The sequence below is a fragment of the Centropristis striata genome, chromosome 14 (assembly GCF_030273125.1).
Source record: "Centropristis striata isolate RG_2023a ecotype Rhode Island chromosome 14, C.striata_1.0, whole genome shotgun sequence".
NCBI lineage: Eukaryota > Metazoa > Chordata > Actinopteri > Perciformes > Serranidae > Centropristis > Centropristis striata.
In genome coordinates, this window is record NC_081530.1 from 25029811 (window position 1) to 25050276 (window position 20466).

The 20466-nt window shown below is 38.9% G+C and overlaps 1 protein-coding gene across 1 annotated transcript in view; it reads left to right on the forward strand.

Annotated features, from left to right (window-relative positions):
- csmd3b (CUB and Sushi multiple domains 3b) overlaps nucleotides 1–20466 on the forward strand; it is a 380920-nt gene that overhangs the window by 345924 nt on the left and 14530 nt on the right. The window contains exons 56-64 of the mRNA XM_059350826.1: nucleotides 675–848; nucleotides 5592–5765; nucleotides 6442–6627; nucleotides 7581–7754; nucleotides 12576–12758; nucleotides 12936–13112; nucleotides 15186–15365; nucleotides 16708–16881; nucleotides 17080–17253. Of these exons, the coding sequence (XP_059206809.1) occupies nucleotides 675–848; nucleotides 5592–5765; nucleotides 6442–6627; nucleotides 7581–7754; nucleotides 12576–12758; nucleotides 12936–13112; nucleotides 15186–15365; nucleotides 16708–16881; nucleotides 17080–17253 (1596 nt within the window). The remainder of the gene's footprint in view (nucleotides 1–674; nucleotides 849–5591; nucleotides 5766–6441; nucleotides 6628–7580; nucleotides 7755–12575; nucleotides 12759–12935; nucleotides 13113–15185; nucleotides 15366–16707; nucleotides 16882–17079; nucleotides 17254–20466) is intronic.

Sequence of the window (20466 nt, forward strand, 5' to 3'; positions counted from 1 at the left end):
ATATGTGACTTTATACTTCAACTTTACTACATTTTAAGGCAAATATTGTACTTTTCACTCTACTACATTTAGCCGACAGCTTTAGTTCCTTTTTCAGGTCAAGATTTAACAAGAAAATATGACTACACATGTTTATAAATTAAACCACATAACAGTATATTAAGTAGTTAAAATAAGCCCTACCTGTACAAAGGTAAAATGCAGCTTACATGAATGCATATATAATAATAATAATAATAATAATAATAATAATAATACAAAACTATATTTAGAATATATATATATATATATATATATATATATATATATATATATATATATATATATATATATATATATATATATATATATATATATTCTAGATATATATGAGTGTGTTCATTCTGCATGTACTTTCACTTTTGACACTTTAAGTACATTTTGATGCTGATACTTGTATTTCTTCTTAAGTTTTAAATGTTTTGACTTGTACTTGTAATGGAGTAATTCTGCAGTGTGGTATTAGTACTTTTACTTCAGTGGGACATCTGAATACTGCTTACCCACTCTAGAAATTAAAAAAACTTGCAATGAAACAAGAAGTTTACAAAAAGTCAGTGCAACAACAACAGTACCTTCACAGCCACATTTCTGTGTGACCTATAGTCTGAGTCCTCTGTGTCTGTGTCTTTCAGCTGGTCACTGTGGAATCCCAGAAGGCATTGTGAACGGCCAGGTGATCGGGGAGAACTTTGGTTACCGTGATACGGTCGTGTATCAGTGTCTGCCCGGCTTTCGACTAATAGGCTCATCGGTTCGAATCTGTCTCCAAGACAACCAGTGGTCTGGACAGCTGCCTGTCTGTATATGTAAGGAGAACACACACCTCTCACTAAAGATTTACCTTATGGCACCTACACACTATAAAACTGCTGCAACAGAGGGTCACATATTACAAGACATTTCACAAGGAAGAATCCCCGCCAAGTCCGTCTGGTCTCCAAACCTGAAAACTTACGCTAGAAGCTATACAGTAAAAGATACAAGACCAACCATGAGATAGGAGCTCTTTCCTACAGAAATAAAGGGGGAAAAAACTATGTTGTTTGAACTCTGATTTTCAGTAAAAACTGAAAAGAATACGAAGGTCAGATTGAAGGATTGTCTGTTGTGATTGCTGATGTTCTTTTGCAGGTATTATGACTCCTTTTTCCAATATTTCCCTTGGGACCATTGCTGGTCAAAACAATTTTCACACTACCGGATTAGAGCTCACAGACAAGTCCAGAAATTCCATATTTCTTGCAACGGTCTGGCCCATCTCTCAGATCCTGTCTTTGAAAATCTAAACATAGCGATCATCGCTCACAGGAAAAAGTGCCAATTTGGCTCTCATCTCATATGGGGCTTTTGTCGACGATCTCAATAAACTGTTGTGCTGTGTAAACTCAGCATGACCCAACAAATTAACCTAAACCCTTAGCTAAACTTATCTGTTTCCCAGACAACTTATTGTCTGAGCAGTTGCCTGTCTTTTCAGCCAATTACAAACACTGTGCATTTGTGACACAAATACAAAAATCCTTTATCTCCTTTCCTGTTTTTGATAAAAACATGCAAGAAAAAAATCCCCTGCAATCAAATCTAATCTTTGAATTGTATGTGCATGTGTGTGCATGCAGGCATAGGATAAAAAGTAATTACTCCAGAATGTTGGAGGCCAAAGTGTATGTAGAGGAAGCTTGAATGGCATGGTATGTTTTCATATCTTCCAAAACATACCCTTTCAAATAGAGGCATAAGATTTTGATAATGTGCTCAGCATTTTCATGAGAATCTGGGATATTTTATTTGCCTGTGGAGTTGAATAATCAGTGACGTACAACTTACGAGCCACTTTGGATGCATACGAATGAAAAATAACTGATATTTGATTATGGTATGTGTAATCAGCCCCTACTGTAAAAAGTAGCAGTTTTCAAGTATACCAAAAACCAAGTTTAACATAGTTTATGGTTGTTGGTAATAAAGGACGGGGGGTAGATCAAATGTTTACTAACTGCCTTGAAATAAGAAAAGAAATAAGTATAGAGTACATTCATCGACACAAATTACCTTTAGAGCAGGACGTGGTAGACTTAGTTGATGGGAAATAACAAAATTAAGAGTGTAGCCTGATTTAGCACATCATTAAAAAACACACCTGAAGTAATATCTTTGTTATGGTTCAGTGATGACAAAAATAATGACTTGGGGAGTACTAACAGGAAACTACCTTTCCAGGGTGTGTGTGTGTGTGTGTGTGTGTGTGTGTGTGTGTGTGTGTGTGCAGTAGCATTATTTCATTAATTAGAACTTTTTCACGGCAGATGTATTAACTTGTCATAATAGGAAAAACACAGGTGAAATTGATAACGCTAAAGGTGGCTCAGTTCCATTAAGTTTCCCAGTAAGTTAATCCGCATACACCAGGACCTCACCTAAGTGGAATGCAGCCTGCTGTGAGAAAGGTCTTTTAAAAATTGATTTCTTTCTTAACAAATTGGTCACAGTCCAAACAAAAAATAAGAGCCTCACAAGGTTAACTTCACAATATACATTTTAACATCACATTACATTTGCAGGCAGGGTTCTTTGTCGCTGTACACACACAGGAGATGTTACACTCATATTCTGTCTTCTCTTTTCATTAAGTGTGCTCCTCAGAGAGTCCTATTACATTATCAGACTCACAATAATTAAAGCAACAGTGTGTAGGACTGAGGTTTAGATTTACCCTTCCACTCACCCCTCCCTTTCCAAGCATGAAGTAACGCCTATGATGACCTTCAGGTTACGTAAAAATGCAAAAGGCCAGTGTTTGGTTTGTGTATTGTGGGACATATATGATTTTAGACATTTTTAACAGTGAGCATGGATGATAAAATCTCAGACTCTTTTCTGCCAATGGCTCCACCTAAAATCCTTCACACTGGTCCTTTAAAAAGAGAGTATAAAAATCGATGCAGCAGAACTAGAGATGTTGTCTTTTTTTATTATTCTTCCTTGTCAAAACCCGGCACCTACATTACCCACAGTGCAACTTAACTGCTGATATTCGGGTGTTTTAAATAATCAGAAAAATATGTAAGAACATATGTCAGTGTAGTTACCTTTTAACATTGTTTATGAACACAGCACCAGGGAGTTTGTCTGGCAGAGGTGATAAAGCCCCCTCAAATTCCATTCAAGGGTGGAAAAGTCCAAATTAAACCTTAAACCTTTTGTTCAAACGTGATTCCATGTTGAGTTGAGCCAGCATGGGGTTTGTATTTTGAAAAAATATCCCTCTCTTGATGTATTCACCCAGTAGTCCTGAGGTTCTGCAGATTCACACAAGCAGTCTCCTATAAAGGGCCAGAGGGCCCAACTGCCAGTATGGTCTGGATGAGATAAATAGCTCGGCTTGAGGATAAAGCAGAAGCTCTGACATGTCCAGGCTACTGTGAAAATCTTCTAAAATTGGTCACTTACTGCGAGCGTCCTGAATGTTTTTAGGCAGCAACTGGGCACAGCTAAGGTGGTGATGATGAGTGCCATCTCAAGCCAATTACAAGCTACTTTTCCCAAAGGAGACAGCCCGTTTGTTCACTAAATTAGAAGCATGTTTAAAAGGCGCAGGTGGTGACGTAGCGGCGACATTTCTGGAGTAGCAGGGACATGAAAGGGAGTTTATTTCCTCTATGAAATTGTTTTTGACTGTGACCCTTAAAAAGAAAATTATATTGGATATGAAAATTGGATAGTATGTCTCTGTGTATGTATTGCATGCATATGTGTCTATGTGATTAGGATAGAGTGTGTTTCCATCTTTGTGTCTGGTGTTTCTGTGCTGTGCCGGTTTTATTGAGGTTATTCAAGCAGGAGTTATTGAGGGAAATCATTTTACAGCCAAATTATACTGTAATTATGGAGATGAGAGGCTCTTGTTTAGAGACACAAACACAGAATGATGATGAGACTATGATTGTGTATGTATGTGTGTATGTGTCTGATGTCTGTGTGTGTGTAGCTGCAGGGCATGCTGACGGTGTCAGATAAATTTGTATCTTCGGCAAGCAAACAAACTTCTGATTTTCACTGATCAAGTGAAAAAAAGACCTTGGCTTCTTTCCCTTTCTCTCCTGTCTTGATCATGCTGTCTTCTCCTCCTCTAGTGTCCTCTTTTCTGCTCTATTCTTTGTTTTTCTCCGCTTCCCTGTTCACCTTTCCACCCACCCTGTGTTCTTCCTGATTTCGTTTCATTTGGCCAATCTCCTCTCCTCTCCTCTCCTCTCCTCTCCTCTCCTCTCCTCTCCTCTCCTCTCCTCTCCTCTCCTCTCCTCTCCTCTCCTCTCAGACGGATGAGGGAGGGGCTGGCAGTAACTGTATAGTGTCTGTTTACACAAACATCAAAAAGCTGTCGTCAGCACAATGAGAACAAGGGACACACACAAACTTCTAAGTAGCTCCAGTGAATGAAGTTAACAGGATGAATAATTATGATGCACAATGGCAAACAGAGGACACTCAGTGCTTACACAGAACATGGCGAGACCTAATATTTCTCAAATAATGACCCTAAAATGAGATAGCAGCTATGTCTTCTAGGTCATCTGACATTCTCATAAATATTTACCAATGGCTATGGGAAGAGCACAGCTTTCTGTGCTGCTTGTGTGTGTGTTTTTATTCCTAGACAGAGAACTACATGGACCCCGATGTTCATGTCTGCTTTATATCATTTGTTTTTGTGGCTTTCATATCAAGAAAAAATCTTACTAAATTGGATTTTCTAAATGTAATGAGAAAGTGAGGCAGTGGGTTATGACAAGTTAAAACATTTCCAAAATAGAGTTAAATTGAAATCACATCTGTGGTCAGCTGCAACTATGTGGCACTGACTGCTGAAATACTGCAGCGCTTCACAGAAACATTCACACAGACACAGAGGCAACTCAGTCATTGGCATGTCACAAATGACATCAGTAACATATCAATTGATATATATATATTATCAAAAGATGTCACAGTTTTTTATTAAATCAACTTTCTTTAATGCATGTCATCAGTTTTGACAACATAAATACATGTTAAACTGCTGCTGCACACCATGTTACTGTAATACAGGTGCATGCTTCTCTTTGTGTGCAGCAAGCAGGAGACAGGGCAAACAGGGTTTTTCAATGCAGTGAAATTTATGCCAATAAATATGGATTAAAGCCAAATGTTTTATAGGATAAAAGCATGTTTGGGAGTAATTGCATCTCTCTTTTTTCAATAAATGTTGACGTTTGGACTTTACAATGCTCTGGATTTATTTGAAATGTTTGAGTTGGAAACAATCCTACAAGCTTAATTCTACTAATAGGAAACTACTACAACTACTAGTACTAATGATTATCTTTATCTGCAACTGTGCACAAATATCAGGTGTAATAATAAGCGTGCAAAAATACAGCGGCACACCATTCCAATGTTGATTTAGAAATAATGTTGTGAATTAAGCTTTGCCCAATTAGGTTTAGCTCTAATAATTAATGTCAGAAGAAATATGTATGCAGGTTCATGAATTATCTGCCTCTTTTCTATAGCGATCAGCTGTGGCCATCCAGGAAGTCCCATATATGGTCGCACGGTGGGAAACGGCTTCAACCTCAACGATGTGGTCAGCTTTGTTTGTAATCGGGGTTATGAAATGGAGGGGCCCGCACGGGCTCAGTGTCAGGCCAACCGCCAGTGGAGCCACCCGCCCCCAACGTGTAAAGGTGGGGAGAAAAGTTAAGTGTATTCACCCCTAACCTTATTTATCCCTAACCTTTAATACCATCATCTCTTATATTTATTTAGCCTGCATTCCTACCATTTCACTTCAGCTCAGTCACCCATTTTCCTTTATTTAATTCAATGAAATTTTGATTTAGATGTAATACTCTACATCCCTCCTGGCTCCAGCCTCCTCAATGAAAAAATGATGTTGGGTTTTTTTTGTAAAACATAAATCTCAAGCCCTGATTGTTCTCCAACAATCCCAGCAACAAGGGTAGCTTTGCTCACAAGTTTGTACACAAGCTATCGGCTTTCTGCCCAGTTTACAGAATAGAGTGCCAATGAATTGTGTAAAATTAAAAATTCAACATAATGACAGCAAGCCATTACACTTCATGGGTGCTGGAACCAGGACACACAAACCTGCCTTCATCACAGCATTGCATAACATTTGCCATATTTACCCTCTTAAAAACCAGCCCTAATGAGTTCTTCCTTCCTCACTGCAACCTCGTTATTATGCCCTTTATTATTTTACAGAGCTGTAATGCCAGTGCAGAACACTGGGAAAAGGAAGAGGGGGAAGAGAAATGACCCTCACTGGTTTATGCCAAATAACACATGCTCTTCTCTCTGTGTTTGTGTGTGTCCGTCTCTGTGTCTCTCTGTGTATAGTGGTCAATTGCTCTGATCCAGGAATCCCAGCCAACTCCATCCGGCAGAGTAAAATAGAGCACGGGAACTTTACCTTTGGCACCGTGGTGTTCTACGACTGTAACCCGGGGTATTACCTGTTTGGATCACCCGTACTGACCTGTCAGCCTACCGGACAGTGGGACAAACCCCTACCTGAATGTATAGGTAAGTTTCATATTTCTCTTCCTGTCATTGTCTTTGTAACTTCAAAGTGGCTACTGTTGCTCTGCTTGTCATGTTTGAGGGAAATATGCAGTCAAAATACTGAAGTCCTTAGTCATTTTTTCGAAAGAATGGGTCCTCGAATTCAGACGGTGACAGCAAACTGCTCATCATTCCAGTTAACCTTACTCTAAAAAAAGTTGCACTTGCAAATAATGTCCAAAATGTCCAAACAACTACTGTAAAATGATGTGGTTACTTACTACTCATCAATTTTCAAAACTTTAAATGCCAGTTTGTTTATATACACTAATGCTGTTTTTATGAAAAAACACAAACAAATAATTATTTTCTGTATATTACAGTATATGCTTGGGTGATTTTTCACAGTCTGGGTTTTCTAGATTGAAATCCTGATAAAATAGAAAGCATAATTTTATGCTGTAATGGCCATGGGATCAAACATTGAATTATTAAAGGGTTTCAACTGGGACATTTTTGTCCTTAATGGACTGAGTGTCTGTATTTTGGCAACACAGTTTGTTATAGATTCATTAGCTGAGGTTGAACTTCCCAAATAATTTCGATTGATTAAAAATCAAGGTTTAATGATGTCTTCCTTGGCCTTGGAAGTAACACTATTATAGTATAAGTAGCCATACAGGCTGAATATTACAGCTCATTTTAAACATTTTTTTTTTCAACAATCCCATAAATTTCCTGTCTCTGTCTCACTATCCCCGATCCTACATACCTTTTACTTTCTGAATCTGTGCCTCTAGTTATTGGCAGCGGTCACTGCAGCTCTGCTCACAAAGCTTTGTTTAGTTGAAACAAGCTGTCTATCTTTCCTTCATCTCTCTGCTTCTCAATAACCACCCCCTCACTCTCTCTCTCTCTCTCTCTCTCTCTCTCTCTCTCTCTCTCTCTCTCTCTCTCTCTCTCTCGGTCTCTAGTTGTAGATTGTGGTCATCCCGGCTCTCCCCCTAACGGTGTGCTGAGTGGAGATAAGTTTACATTTGGTTCAACGGTTCGATACTCCTGTCTGGGTGGAAGACAGCTGAAAGGAGAATCATCCAGGACTTGTCAGCTCAACGGGATGTGGAGTGCCCCCATGCCCTTCTGCTCTGGTAACCGTTTTAACCTCTATTGAATATACACACTTTGAAGTCCAGCACATCAGAAGCAGAGATAGATGGAGAGGGAGATGTTGATGAAAGGAGAGATGTCTAGAACATGTAGACTCAACAGAGTGTGGAGGCCTTCATGCCTTAACATCCTGCAGGAGCAACTCCTTAACCCTTCAGCACTCAGTGGAAGGGATAATGGGATGGATGGATGGACAGATAGAGGGTAGGGATGGCGCATGAAAAGAGAATATATCACTATCTGTCTGTTAAAAGGGTTGTGGAGCATAACCTCCCATTGCACCCACATAAATCCTCAGCCGTGGACCCTTAGCCATGTGCATTTCTGCTCTGGTGGTCCAACTTCAGCTATTTGTAAACCCTCTTTTAGGTGTTATTTCAGAAAGTTTGAGGCTTTCTCTGTGTGCTGATTCTCACAAATGACTCCTGGGGGATCCTGCAAACTGTAGGATAAGAGTAAAGATGGACAGGTGAAGCAATGCTTGAAAGCTCTTTAAATATTTACACATTTAAATACTTAAATACTCGAAATTATGTTTATGTGTTTCCTGGGCATTTTCCTGAGCATTAGTTGAATTTTCTTTCCGTGGCGAGGGATTTTAAGACAACATTGCATACTGTAAATGCACCGCTGTCTTTGTTCTGTAAACTGCTTAACACAAGCATATTTTCTCCCTGCTGGATTTACTGTATATGCATATCTCATCACTTATTGAGCTAGATTGTCTCTGCAGACAGAAAGCCTCCCTACCTTCCATCTTGTATAAACAAACCATCTAACTTATATGGTTCTCAGTTGGCTGGCTGGGGGCACGATTACGGCTCTCCAGACAGAGAGGCTCCCAGCTGCCGCTTATATAACAAACTGAATGAAAACACATTCCAGACGAGTTGACTAAGAATTCATTGTTATTTACAGCAATTGCCTGGGGGAGACACAGGGTGAGGGAGGGTAATAGTGTACGAAGCAGTGATTCATGGTTTTTACCTGGCAGGTCTGTACCAGAGCCCCACAGAGATAACACTCCAGCTCATGGCAGAAGTGCTACGTCTGCAATTCTGCTCCATGGCTGTTGATAAGCAAATGGCGATTCTGATGTAATGTTGGGTTATGCTACCAAATTTCAGGTGGAATAATATATTCATTTTAAAGTCGAAGGTACAGTGGTTACTATGTCTCGACCCAAAGCCTCAAATTACATTTCTCTCATGCTACTTTTTGGGGAATCATTTACACATATTTGTTTGAGTACACATGTACTGCCAGACTCCATAAAAATGTAGATTTGAGATTTTGCTTATACAAGGATTCTGTGAGCCCTGACCTACTTGAGACTCCAAGAACTTGAGATTCAAAAGCAACAAGATTTAAGCATCAAGTTTTGAGATAAACAAACAAAACAGTCACATGCAAGCTGTGCATAGCCACGCAGCTATATTATTTATATAACTTATTTATTCCAACCATGTACTGAACAGATTTGGTGTCGTGTTAAAAAAAAAAAGAAAGAAGAGAAGACAATGGCTGCACAGCTTTGAACGCAAACTGTTCATTTTTCTGCATTCTTGTTATAGTCAGTACCAACCTGAAAGACTTGCAGATGACTTAAAATTTGTTTATGAAGACTTGAGACTTGATCTGAGAAGATTTAAGACTTGAATTGCTTCAGTTGAATTGTACTTCCTTGAGAACCTGAAAGGAATTTCTACAACATTGTAGAAATAAGGTTGTTGCTGTTAAGCTGAGGACACACTACAAGATTTTTTGCCAGATTTTACCCACGATTCCCAGTTGGGCAAAGTGTGCACCAGTCTGCACGAGTCGGGGACAGTCAGCATGGCTAGTTGGCACAAGAATCTGTAAGTGTGTGAATGGTAAAGGCGCAAATCTGCATGTTTGTGCAGGGAACAGACCTTACCCAATCTCAGTCGCAGTCAATCAGACATGTTTGAATTTTGTGAGCGGAATCTGGAATCAATCGGGTAGTGTGAACTGATCTGCTGAAACCAGTCATGTACTGTGGACTCCAAGTCTTTTCAAAATCTGTAAAGACTGTGAAAGTTGTGTAGTGTATCCCCAGCTTTAGATGAGAGGATTGATAACACTCTCATGTGTTTCCATTAGATATGAAAGTCCAGTCAGTAGACAGTTAGTTCCACTAAGCATAAAGACTAGAAACAGGGTGAAACTGCTCCCCTGAATGGAAAGTTAAATCCACATCTAAAACACACTTATTAAAACATTATATTAAGTTTGTTTAGTTTATACAAAAAGTGAGAATATAAGGTATTATGAGGGGCAATTTGCAGGACAATTTCTTGGTTTCTTTGTTGGGTCATCACCAATACTAGAAAGCAATAAACCCTGTTAAAAAAAACTCACACTGTTTTATTTTTACTCCTGCGTTTTTTCCAGATGAACAGCTATGTGTGCATTGCATAATTGTGTATGTGAATTTGTGACCTTTTAAGATGCTGGTAGGTGGATCTTGTCATGCTAATTCCCCTGCTTCCAGTATCTATGCTAAGCTAAGGGTAAGGGTAAGGGTAACGGCAGCTTCATATTTAAAGGAGAGTGAATCAAATAATTTCCCAAAATGTCAAAATATGACTTTAATCTTAAGTTAATGAAGTCTAAGTGGTTGGCACTGGAAAATTGTGTATACATTTACATCAAACTGTTTCATTTTTCCCACCCCTTCTCTGCTTGACAACATGCAGTAAGTCCCTGGATCAGATGAGTGAGAAAGTTATAGCCTTGTGTTTTTTTCTCGTCCAGTTTTATGAGAACTTCTGCAAACCTGTGCAAAGGAGCTTCAGCTCAGTAACCCGTGAATTTACCCAAGCCGGAGTACAGTCCAAATCTTTCTATCAGATAGATGTCCGTGCTTGTACTTGTGCTTGTGTTTGTGCATGTGCGAATGAATGTGTGTGTGACCGATTAGTGGTTGTTCCAAAGTCACCTGAGGGAAACGACAGAGATTAGTTTTCACAATGCTCTGTCCCACAGAAACCTGCACACATACATGCATGCACATTCAGGCTCCCTCTCTCACACACATCCAGGCACACACACACACACTTGCACCAGTGACACCGGGTAGATTGGTTGTTCTCCCTGTTGAGACCAGATACACCCGGGGCTACATGGTGACTTTGGCGCTGTGTGTGTGTTTGTGTGTGAGCCTCCATTGGGAGTTGTGTAGGTGGCAGTGTCTCTGATAATCTATGTGTGTTTGTGCCCTGACTAGTTCTGATGTTTTCAGAAAGATAAATCATAAATCATCATCAGACTCACATTTCCCAGCTTTTAGAGACAAAATATCATGACATGAATGCAATAAAAGTGTATTTGTTTACATCTGAGAAATCCGGAGGCAATAGAAAAGATGTCTTTATGTGTTGTGTCTGGTATGTGTGAGCTCAATTTAGCAACAAGCCTCTAGATATTTGCAGTATAGTAGCAAACCGAGCCAATGTAAAATTAGGTTGTTTGTCAAAAGTATGAGGGGAAGAAAATCACAAAAACATTGCAGCCACTTTGAAATTCTTCAGGTGGTTTTTTATCACAGTGTTTTGTTGCACACCTTGAATTAATGGCCAATAATGGATGAAAATGTTGCGAAGTAAATTTAAAATCACATAAAAATGGTAAAATATTCATTCTCGGCTGTGCGAGCTATCCAAATCTAACTAATTAGTCAGGTTTTGACATTAATTATATGCACACATGAGGTTATGCAAATTTTAGACCATTAACAAAATAGGAAATAGGGACCAGAAATGTTTGTCCTGTACATGTGGGTGACAATGTGTGTGACAGTGTGTAGAAGTGGGTGGCTGTTCCCAGGAGCGTGCTCTGTCTGTCAGAAAGAATTTGCTGACCGGGCAGCTCTGCAAGGGCGGACGGCGAATCAGTCACACACACACACACACACACACACACACACACACACACACACACACTGCCACCCATCTACCCATCAGCACACTCTTAAGACAACATATGCGCCTTGTCACCAACATATGTGTGCAGTCCACTACTATTTGCAAGCAGCCATGTCAAGCTTCAGCTCTCAGGGAATATGATTCATAACAAAACATTTCTAGCATATTTCTAACATATATAGATATATTTTTACTAATTTATGTTTTTAAATATATATTTAAATGTATTTATGTATTCAATTTTATTGTATTACATATCTTATCTCTATCTCATGCTTGCAATATCACCTCCAACAGTCCTATGGTTACCATTTATGCTAAGCAGAGTGTAACCATATTTTTTTACTTATTACTTCGATAAATTACTTAGTTACTCTGCCCCATCTGCTCATGGACTTGATGCTACTCATAATTCCAGTGTATGTGTTACTATTATTATTGCTGTTTATTTTTTTTATGTTTATTTGTTATCAAATTATTGTTTCAAGTTTGTTCTTTATTACCTTGGTACCAAGTTTGTACTGGGTTCATTGTTCTTAAATTGCCAACCTGTTGTTTCTACCCTGCCCAAAATAATAAATAGATGATTAAAAAAAGAATAATGATTAAAAATATTGTAACAAATATTCACCATATACTTCTTAGTTCACTTTACAATTTCATTAGTAAATAATAATAATTGTGATTGATTTTTTTTCTACTTTTTGTTTCGTTCTCCCTTCTCTGTTTGGATTTTCATTTGATAAATCAAAAGTAATTTGAGGGTATGAAGCCCATTATGTCTTTCCACAAGACATCAAGTCACCTAGTTTTGAAGTCGGGGGCCTAACTCTGTCTCTGTGTCTCTCTCTGTAGGCGACACAGCTGGTTCCTGTGGCGATCCTGGCATTCCCTCCCACGGTTCGAGGGAACAAACGGATTTCAGGATCCGTTCCAAGGTTCACTTTAGCTGCTCGGAGGGCTACGATCTGATTGGTTCCTCAGAGAGGATGTGCTTCCCTAACGGGACGTGGTCTGGCACGCAGCCCTTCTGTAAACGTAGGAAGATAATTTTATTTAATCTCTACCCATCACAATACAGCACCTTGACACTGATCCAGTTTATAGATCCACTCATGACCTGTACAGTCTTTTCAAATAACCAGTCATAGAGCTGAAACTCATTGAGATGCACAAGGCTTTTTTCTCTCTCATTCCCTCGTTTCCCCCCCCCAGCTGTCCAGTGTGGTAACCCTGGCACTCCCAGCAATGGCAGAGTATTTCGTTTGGATGGGACAACATTTTCTCACTCTGTCATCTACTCTTGCATGGATGGCTACCTGCTCACTGGTGCCACCACCAGGCTGTGTCAGGCCAACGGGACCTGGTCAGGAGCACAGCCCAACTGTACCAGTAAGTTACCTGTTGTACATTGAGGGATGGCTGATCAACTGATAGATCAGTTTATAGATCATTTAACCATATTTGTTGCTCCATACAGTTTTCTGCTATACTTTTTTTTTGATCATGAACTCATACATACGGTGACTTGAAGGCTAAAGAGACTGTCAGCTTTATATATTACTTAGTATATATAATCAAGGTATTAAATCCTTACTTTGCAAATGACGTCAAGTCTGCAAGCCATAAACATCACCAAACTCCTGATGTGTGATTATTATAAGGTTTGCTATCCAGCCCTTTGCGACCCTATTTTATGCCCCGTTTTAAATTATTCCATGACAGTATAGATTCTGAGTAATGAAACGGGCCTCAAATCTTCATGCCCCTGCTACATACTTTATCGAGTGAGATATATAACCTTGATCGTTGTTTACTTTAGCTAATTTGCTTTTTGAACTCTGTAAATAACCATAAAATATAACATTCTGTTCCCACAAGAAATGTGACCGAAGCCATGGTTGAACAAGTGTTAATCAGTGCTGCATGTTACACAGACTACAAAATCTGCATGTAAAGTGGCATATAACACTAACAATTAACGTACAGTGTACTCGCTAACGAAATACCTTGTTATACACGTTTCCGCACTGTGTTTCAAGGTGAAATTCACTCAGTACAGGACCCCACATGAAGGAGTTCCAGCAGTGTTTTAATGTTTTCCAATTTTCAGTGACATTCCTGACTTCAATACACTATGCAAAGAAATGAGCTTTAAAATATCCAGCAGTAAGGAACAAAGAGATAGAAATGCTGAGGAACCACATTTCTTCGATACGGGGTCCTCGAAAGGAAAAACTTTTTGAAGAATCCCCGGACTTAAAGGAAATAGCTTTTACAGTAGATTACTATACATGTATTAACAGCCATGACAGTATCTGGGGTGGGTTTAAAAGCATTTAAAGTGCCTATTAGACTATGAAGGACAGTGCTTTATGAGTGCAGTCTGGGGAATCCTAATGCTCCTTAAAAGAGTCCCAGGACAACCTCAGCCACTTTTTAATATCACTGTTGTTTCATTCATAAGAAGTGAAGCTCATAACTGAATCTAAAGAGATCCTACAGTCCAATCACAGGTTCGCTGTCAACTGTGATCACCTCAGCATAAAATTACACAAATAAGTAGATGTATAGTTAAGTGTTGTTATCCTTGAGAAATATGTAGTTCTAGTGAAGTCATCTCTTGGGCCACAACTTCCTCACTGGGATTAAATCTTCTGACAGTCAAATACTGAATCTTGAACTTTGCCATTCTGATGTATATTCATCAGAGGGTCCTGTCTTCGCCTAGACAGCTTTTAAAAAATGTGTGAAAAAAAAGATTTAGAACTGCAACTATAAAACTCCAACTGACATCAACAAAAAACTGTTCCTTTCCCTTTTATCAACGACAATATCAATCCTCTTCTGCTACCACTCTAACCGATCATTTCTGGACTTCTGTCCCCTCCACTGTTCTCTGTCTGTCTTTATCCCTCCCTCTTTATCTCTTTTTATATTTGAATCAGGTATGTTTGCAAGACTAATAAGGAAATGAATAGTCCCAATTATCTTGTGCTTTAACATAACCCTTAATGGGGACATATTGTGCTCATTTTCAAGTTAATACTGTTGGATTTATGCTAGAACATTTTTACATGCTTTAATGTTCAAAAACACATTTTCTTTCCCTGTATTCAACCTTTGTATGAAATGAAATACTCTATTGAATCACCTGTTTCTTTAAGCCCCCACCTTCTGAAAAAGTCCAGTCTTCTCTGATTGGCTTGCAAGAAATATATGCAAAGGTATTTCTCAAGCCCTGTGTCATTTTCCTCAAATGAGGGGAGGTATGTTTTAAAGAGCCTACATGTGATGTAGGGAGGAGAGCCAGATCTGAATGGCTTGTTGAATTGTGGCTGGGTAGGCACACCAGACACCCAAATGTATGTGCACAACCACTAAAAAAGTAAGTTCTTCAAAGTGTGTCCCCTTCAATCTTCATCCCATCTCTTCCACTTCACCCATGTGTGTCCGTCTCCATAGTGATAAACTGCGGGGATCCGGGTGTGCCAGCTAACGGCCTTCGCTACGGAGAAGACTTCACGATTGGTCAGAACGTTTCCTTCCAGTGCCAACCAGGATACAGAATGGAGGAGGATGGATCACCTGTGAGGACGTGCACCCAGAATGGGACGTGGAGTGGGACTATGCCCATGTGTTCAGGTAAATTATGCACATTGTGTAAATTCAGCTGCTCAGGGTGTCAATCAAAACAAAAGACAGGCTTTTGATGTTGTGAAGTAGTGTGGGATCATGGGAGATGTTGTCTTTATTGCTGATGAAGATCTATATTATGTGACTAAGGCATAAATAATGCTCACTGACAACTTAATGTATTAAAGTTTATTCATGTTGCATTTTGTAATGTTTATTCATATTATGTCAGTTCACTGGGTGCAGTAATGTGCTGCCCACTGCTCCATGCACATTCTCTTGTGTGTAAAAAAGGATGGGTCAAATGCAGAGGTTGAATTTTGCCATTGTGGGATTAATAAAGTAATAAATCTTAAATCTTGAAAGAATGAAATACATAAAAAACAAAATGTTCAATGTTGAATTGATACATTTTAATAAGGAAATTTATGCAATTATTTAAAAAAATGGTGCTGTGTGGCAGAACAAAAGCTGTATTACTGTTACTGAGTATAATTCTATGATATGTCTGATTTACAATAACTCTCTGGCGAATCATACCGTGTTTCCTTAGAAGTAAGAGTAACTAGAGCAATTAAAGGTTATATGACGCCATTGACAGGCAACCACATGAGACATGCTGTTATCTTGAAAAAAAATACAGATTTTTCTGGGTTTGAACATTGTTAGAAACATTTTAATAATACATTTTAATACATTTTGGATACTGTAAGAACACAACTCAGCAAAATATATATCATTGGTCTCGTCATTTTTTCAATGCAAAAATTTGATCATGTTCAGCTTTTCTTGGCCATCTTTGATTGTGTATATCATGTTTCTCTATAGTACATAAAACCACCACTGACACTACTTTGTCCAGAGGATGTTGCTGGTATATAAAATGTCCCATATGTGCAGCTAGAACAGCACAACTGATGTATTCATATGGGAGCTCTAAATCCAACTTAAACCCTGGCTATATATAGGCTGACACAGCATATTCTGCTCTCCTCGCAGCCAGCCTCTGTGAGGAAAAACAAGAAATACAAATAAATCAGATAATACGTGTCACAAACAATATCTTGTAACTGCTGTCATTAGTTTAAACTGTATTTGTTCCTGGACTTGATTGAAAGTCTTCCTGGACAAGAGTATCTCTCAAATATTTGCATTGCTAAATTTTTAATGGCTCTTAAGTTATACCCTAATTTTCAAATCAGTTGTTAAAGTTAATGATCTAATCAACAAGTCTCCCTCTCTTGGCAGCTATCAGTCAGTTTACAGGACAGTGATTTTACACCAGCAGCTGCTAAAACAGGATGCTATTTTTCTCTCCCTCTTTTCTAACACCTCCCTTTCTCTTCCACAGCGGTGACCTGCCCGGCTCCCCCTACCATCAGTAATGGGGTACTGCAGGGCAGTGACTTTGAATGGGGCAGCAGCGTGAGCTACAGTTGCTCGCCTGGATATGAGCTCTCATTCCCGGCTGTCCTGACCTGTGTGGCAAATGGCACCTGGAGCGGCATGCTACCACAGTGCTTACGTAAGAACACAACACACACACACACACACACATATACCAGCACTCACGTTGCCTGCTATTATTCTTTCCCAACCAGCGGTTACAATTGGAAGCTACATATGTCCTTGAGCTATCCAAAAAGTAAGCACTTCTCAGCAATATTAGCACCACATACTGAAATGGGATTGTGTGTGTCTTTGTGTGTGTGTGTGTGTGCAGCCAAGTTTTGTGGTGACCCAGGTACTCCAGTCGGGGGTTCCAGAGAGGGCCGAAGTTTCATCTACCAATCAGAAGTCTCCTTCAGTTGTGGTCCTCCTCTCATTCTGGTTGGGACCGCAACCAGACTTTGTGAAAGTGATGGCACCTGGAGCGGCACGCAGCCTCGCTGCATAGGTAATTTTAATCATCTATGATCAGGAAAAACTACACAAATCTGCAGTGGAAAATCTGATTATGATGAATTATGAGTTGTTTTGTTATAAGTTGTTATTTTATGTTATAGTTATGTGCAGTTTTTCTGTTAGACAGCATAAATCAGATTTAGTCTCCCCTCGTTTTTGATGTTTTTATAGTGATCAGCTCAATCTGATCTGTAAGAGCTTGGGAAGGAAATTACTTTTGGTTTTGCCAAAACTCGGTACCACTCCATCCTTTTACGATACATTCATTTGAGAAATATGATTTTTCTACAAAACCCTTTTTCATTTAACCAAAAAGAAAATCTCAAATGTTTAATGTTCAAAACCAAGCAGCCGCACAACATCTTAATCTAAATAGTGTAACCCGTAGCAGACAAATAGAGAGGATATGTTTTAGGGCACATCGACCTTGTGATTGACAGGTCATGACCATGGCATCGTGTCCTTGAGTTCTCAGTCAGATCCACCCTCTCATCCAAATATGGTCATTTCTTGCTCTAAAAAACAAAGTCAAGTCTAAAATATAGTTTCACTCAACAAACTTATAATAACTTTGGCACTGTGTTTCTGAATAAATGAATAAGTTAAGTAAGTTCCCCAGTATTACGCTGTTCAGTCTCAGACTTATTCAAAATACAGTGCCAAGGCCTTTAACCTCCAACAAAAATTGATTTAAGATTTTACTGATTACCTTTTGATATTTTCTGATTATATCATCAATCATTTACCCTCACATAACCTGGAGCAGAGGCTGATATCCTCTGATATCTAACAGGAGGTAAAATAAGTAGCATATCAAAGAAATATTATCACAGACTTGTTTTAATGTTGTCCTATTGCTTTACATATTTTCTTTTGATTAATAATGTTTTTGCTTGTTTTTACCATGTTTACTTTCCAGGCTGAATATTTGTGTGGGTTTTCGTGACCTATGAAACAAATGATTTAGTTTAAACTTGCCTTCCAGTTTATTATGACTGGTTTGTAGCTCACCAGGGAGCCAGGACTGGTGTGTGATGTTCCCCTGCCTAATGATCATGGCAATTAATGGCCCGTCTTTGACAGCCACATTTCAGTGTAGTCATGCGTTTGCTGTACAGAGCAGCTACTGTTCTGTCAAAGTTAAAGCAACACAGACTTATTGGAATAATAATGAATAGTGACTGGAAGCTCATTTGAGACAATCTTGTAAATGAAAAAGGAGCCGTAGGAGGACAAACCTTAAAGGAGTCCACTGATGTAAGTGAAAGAATCATTTCCAAATTGGCAAATCTCTCTTATAAAACTGCTGCATCCCTCACTGTTCGATAGAATCAATGTCTTAGATGTCCTACATTTTACATACAGAAATGATTTTAACTTTTTAAAGAGACAGTTCACCTCTTCCCTGAAGGTATTTATGTCAAGCTAGATTGGTTGAGTTTTTAAGGTATTGGCCATAGAGATGTCTGCCTTCTCTCAAACATCATGGAGCTAGATTGTACTTGGCTTTTGGTGCTCAAAGTTCCATAAAAAGTACTCAACAGCATTGTCTTCTTGCCACAGATTTTGCTGTGAGCATATACAAATGTAGGAACTTTTTAAATGTGCCAACCATGCCACAATGGCATGAACACCAAGGGTCTTCTAACTTGTCAATGTTCATCTTAAATCTAGGTTGTGCAGCCGATAATTCATCAGAAATCCATTATACTCTGTAAATAAAGTGTAAAAACGTATTTTGATACTTAGGGCCAGTGCTGGAATTTGTAACTTCAATACAATACCTTGAAAAATATCAATATTCAATCAAATTTCCGATGCCTCATGCTCCTGTTACATTGCTAAATTTGTTTCTTTCTTTAGCATCGCTCACATATGAGCTTGCTTGTATACTTTGATGTTTCTTGTTCATTTGCATCAAATGAAAAGTACTTCCAAACAGCACTCCTGCTGTTTTCCTTTCAATCAAAAGGAGTTATGAAAGCTTGCCACTTGCCATCTTTCATAAACGAAAACCATCAAATACCGCAAATTATTATAATCAGCCAGAGCGAATGAGATGAGTGACGAGAAGACAGCAATGTGAGTGATACAAGGAGGCGGGGCTAAGTGGGCAGTGCAGAGGAGTGTGTCGACTTGGTCTTGGAGAGAAGAGAGCAGAAAGCGCAGCTGGTACCCATGTATTAATAGTGTGGAAAGTGAGTACTGAAACCATTTCCAATAATCAGAACCAATATTGGAGAAATCAACATTTATGACACGTGTGACGCGTTCCTTTGAAGATGTTGCATAATGTACTTGCACTCGTGAGCTGAACTCCTTGCCTCAGAGAGGAAGATAACATACAGTAGCATATTAAAAAAACATTCAATGAGATATGTCAGTAATGGATATTATATGGGAACCACTTTTGAGAAATTACAAAGAAAGTGTTTGCTTCGCACTGACTGCTCTTGCGACCTAAAAGCACTTGTGTCCTAATGGACTCAAACTTAACCCATGGCACTTACTCTTGCTATGTTTTTTGACTTCATCCTTGCTTGTGTTGTTTTAACTCTCACTTGTACGTCGCTTTGGATAAAATTGTCTGCTAAATTACACTGTAGAATTGTAGAATTGCTCATAAGCAAGACACGAGTGCACGCTTTAACTTACAGTATTTAGTAAAAGGCTTCCAGAAATGGACATCCACATCCAACTTCAAACAAGCTCCTGCTATCCGGGGATTAAGGAGAAAATGAGAGGGGATATTCAGCACACATTACAAATGGTCCCAGTGGGTCAATTCACCACCACATGTGATGTTTAGAGCACCACTTCACATGTCTGATTCAGAGCAGGTGCTTAAGCATCAAGTATGGCGATGAATTGTAATAAATGAGAGCTTTTGTGATGCGAAAAGACACTTGACTCTTTGTTCCTTCATAGCACCAGATAAAGCATGCATACAGAACTTTACCGTGGCTATGAAGTCGAATATTCCTTGTGAAATAGATTATCTAAAAATAGAAGGCTCCCTCTGAAGTGTTACCTCAACGATGTAAAGGCTTAATCTATAACTGAAAAGTAGAAGAAGTCAAGGTAGTTCCTGTATAAATGTGCTGCTTGTGAAATCTTCTACATCCTGACTTTTTTTTTTTTTTGTAAAACTGAGACTTTGAAACAGCCACAAGTATTCACACGAACATCGTTCTTTTCTCCATGA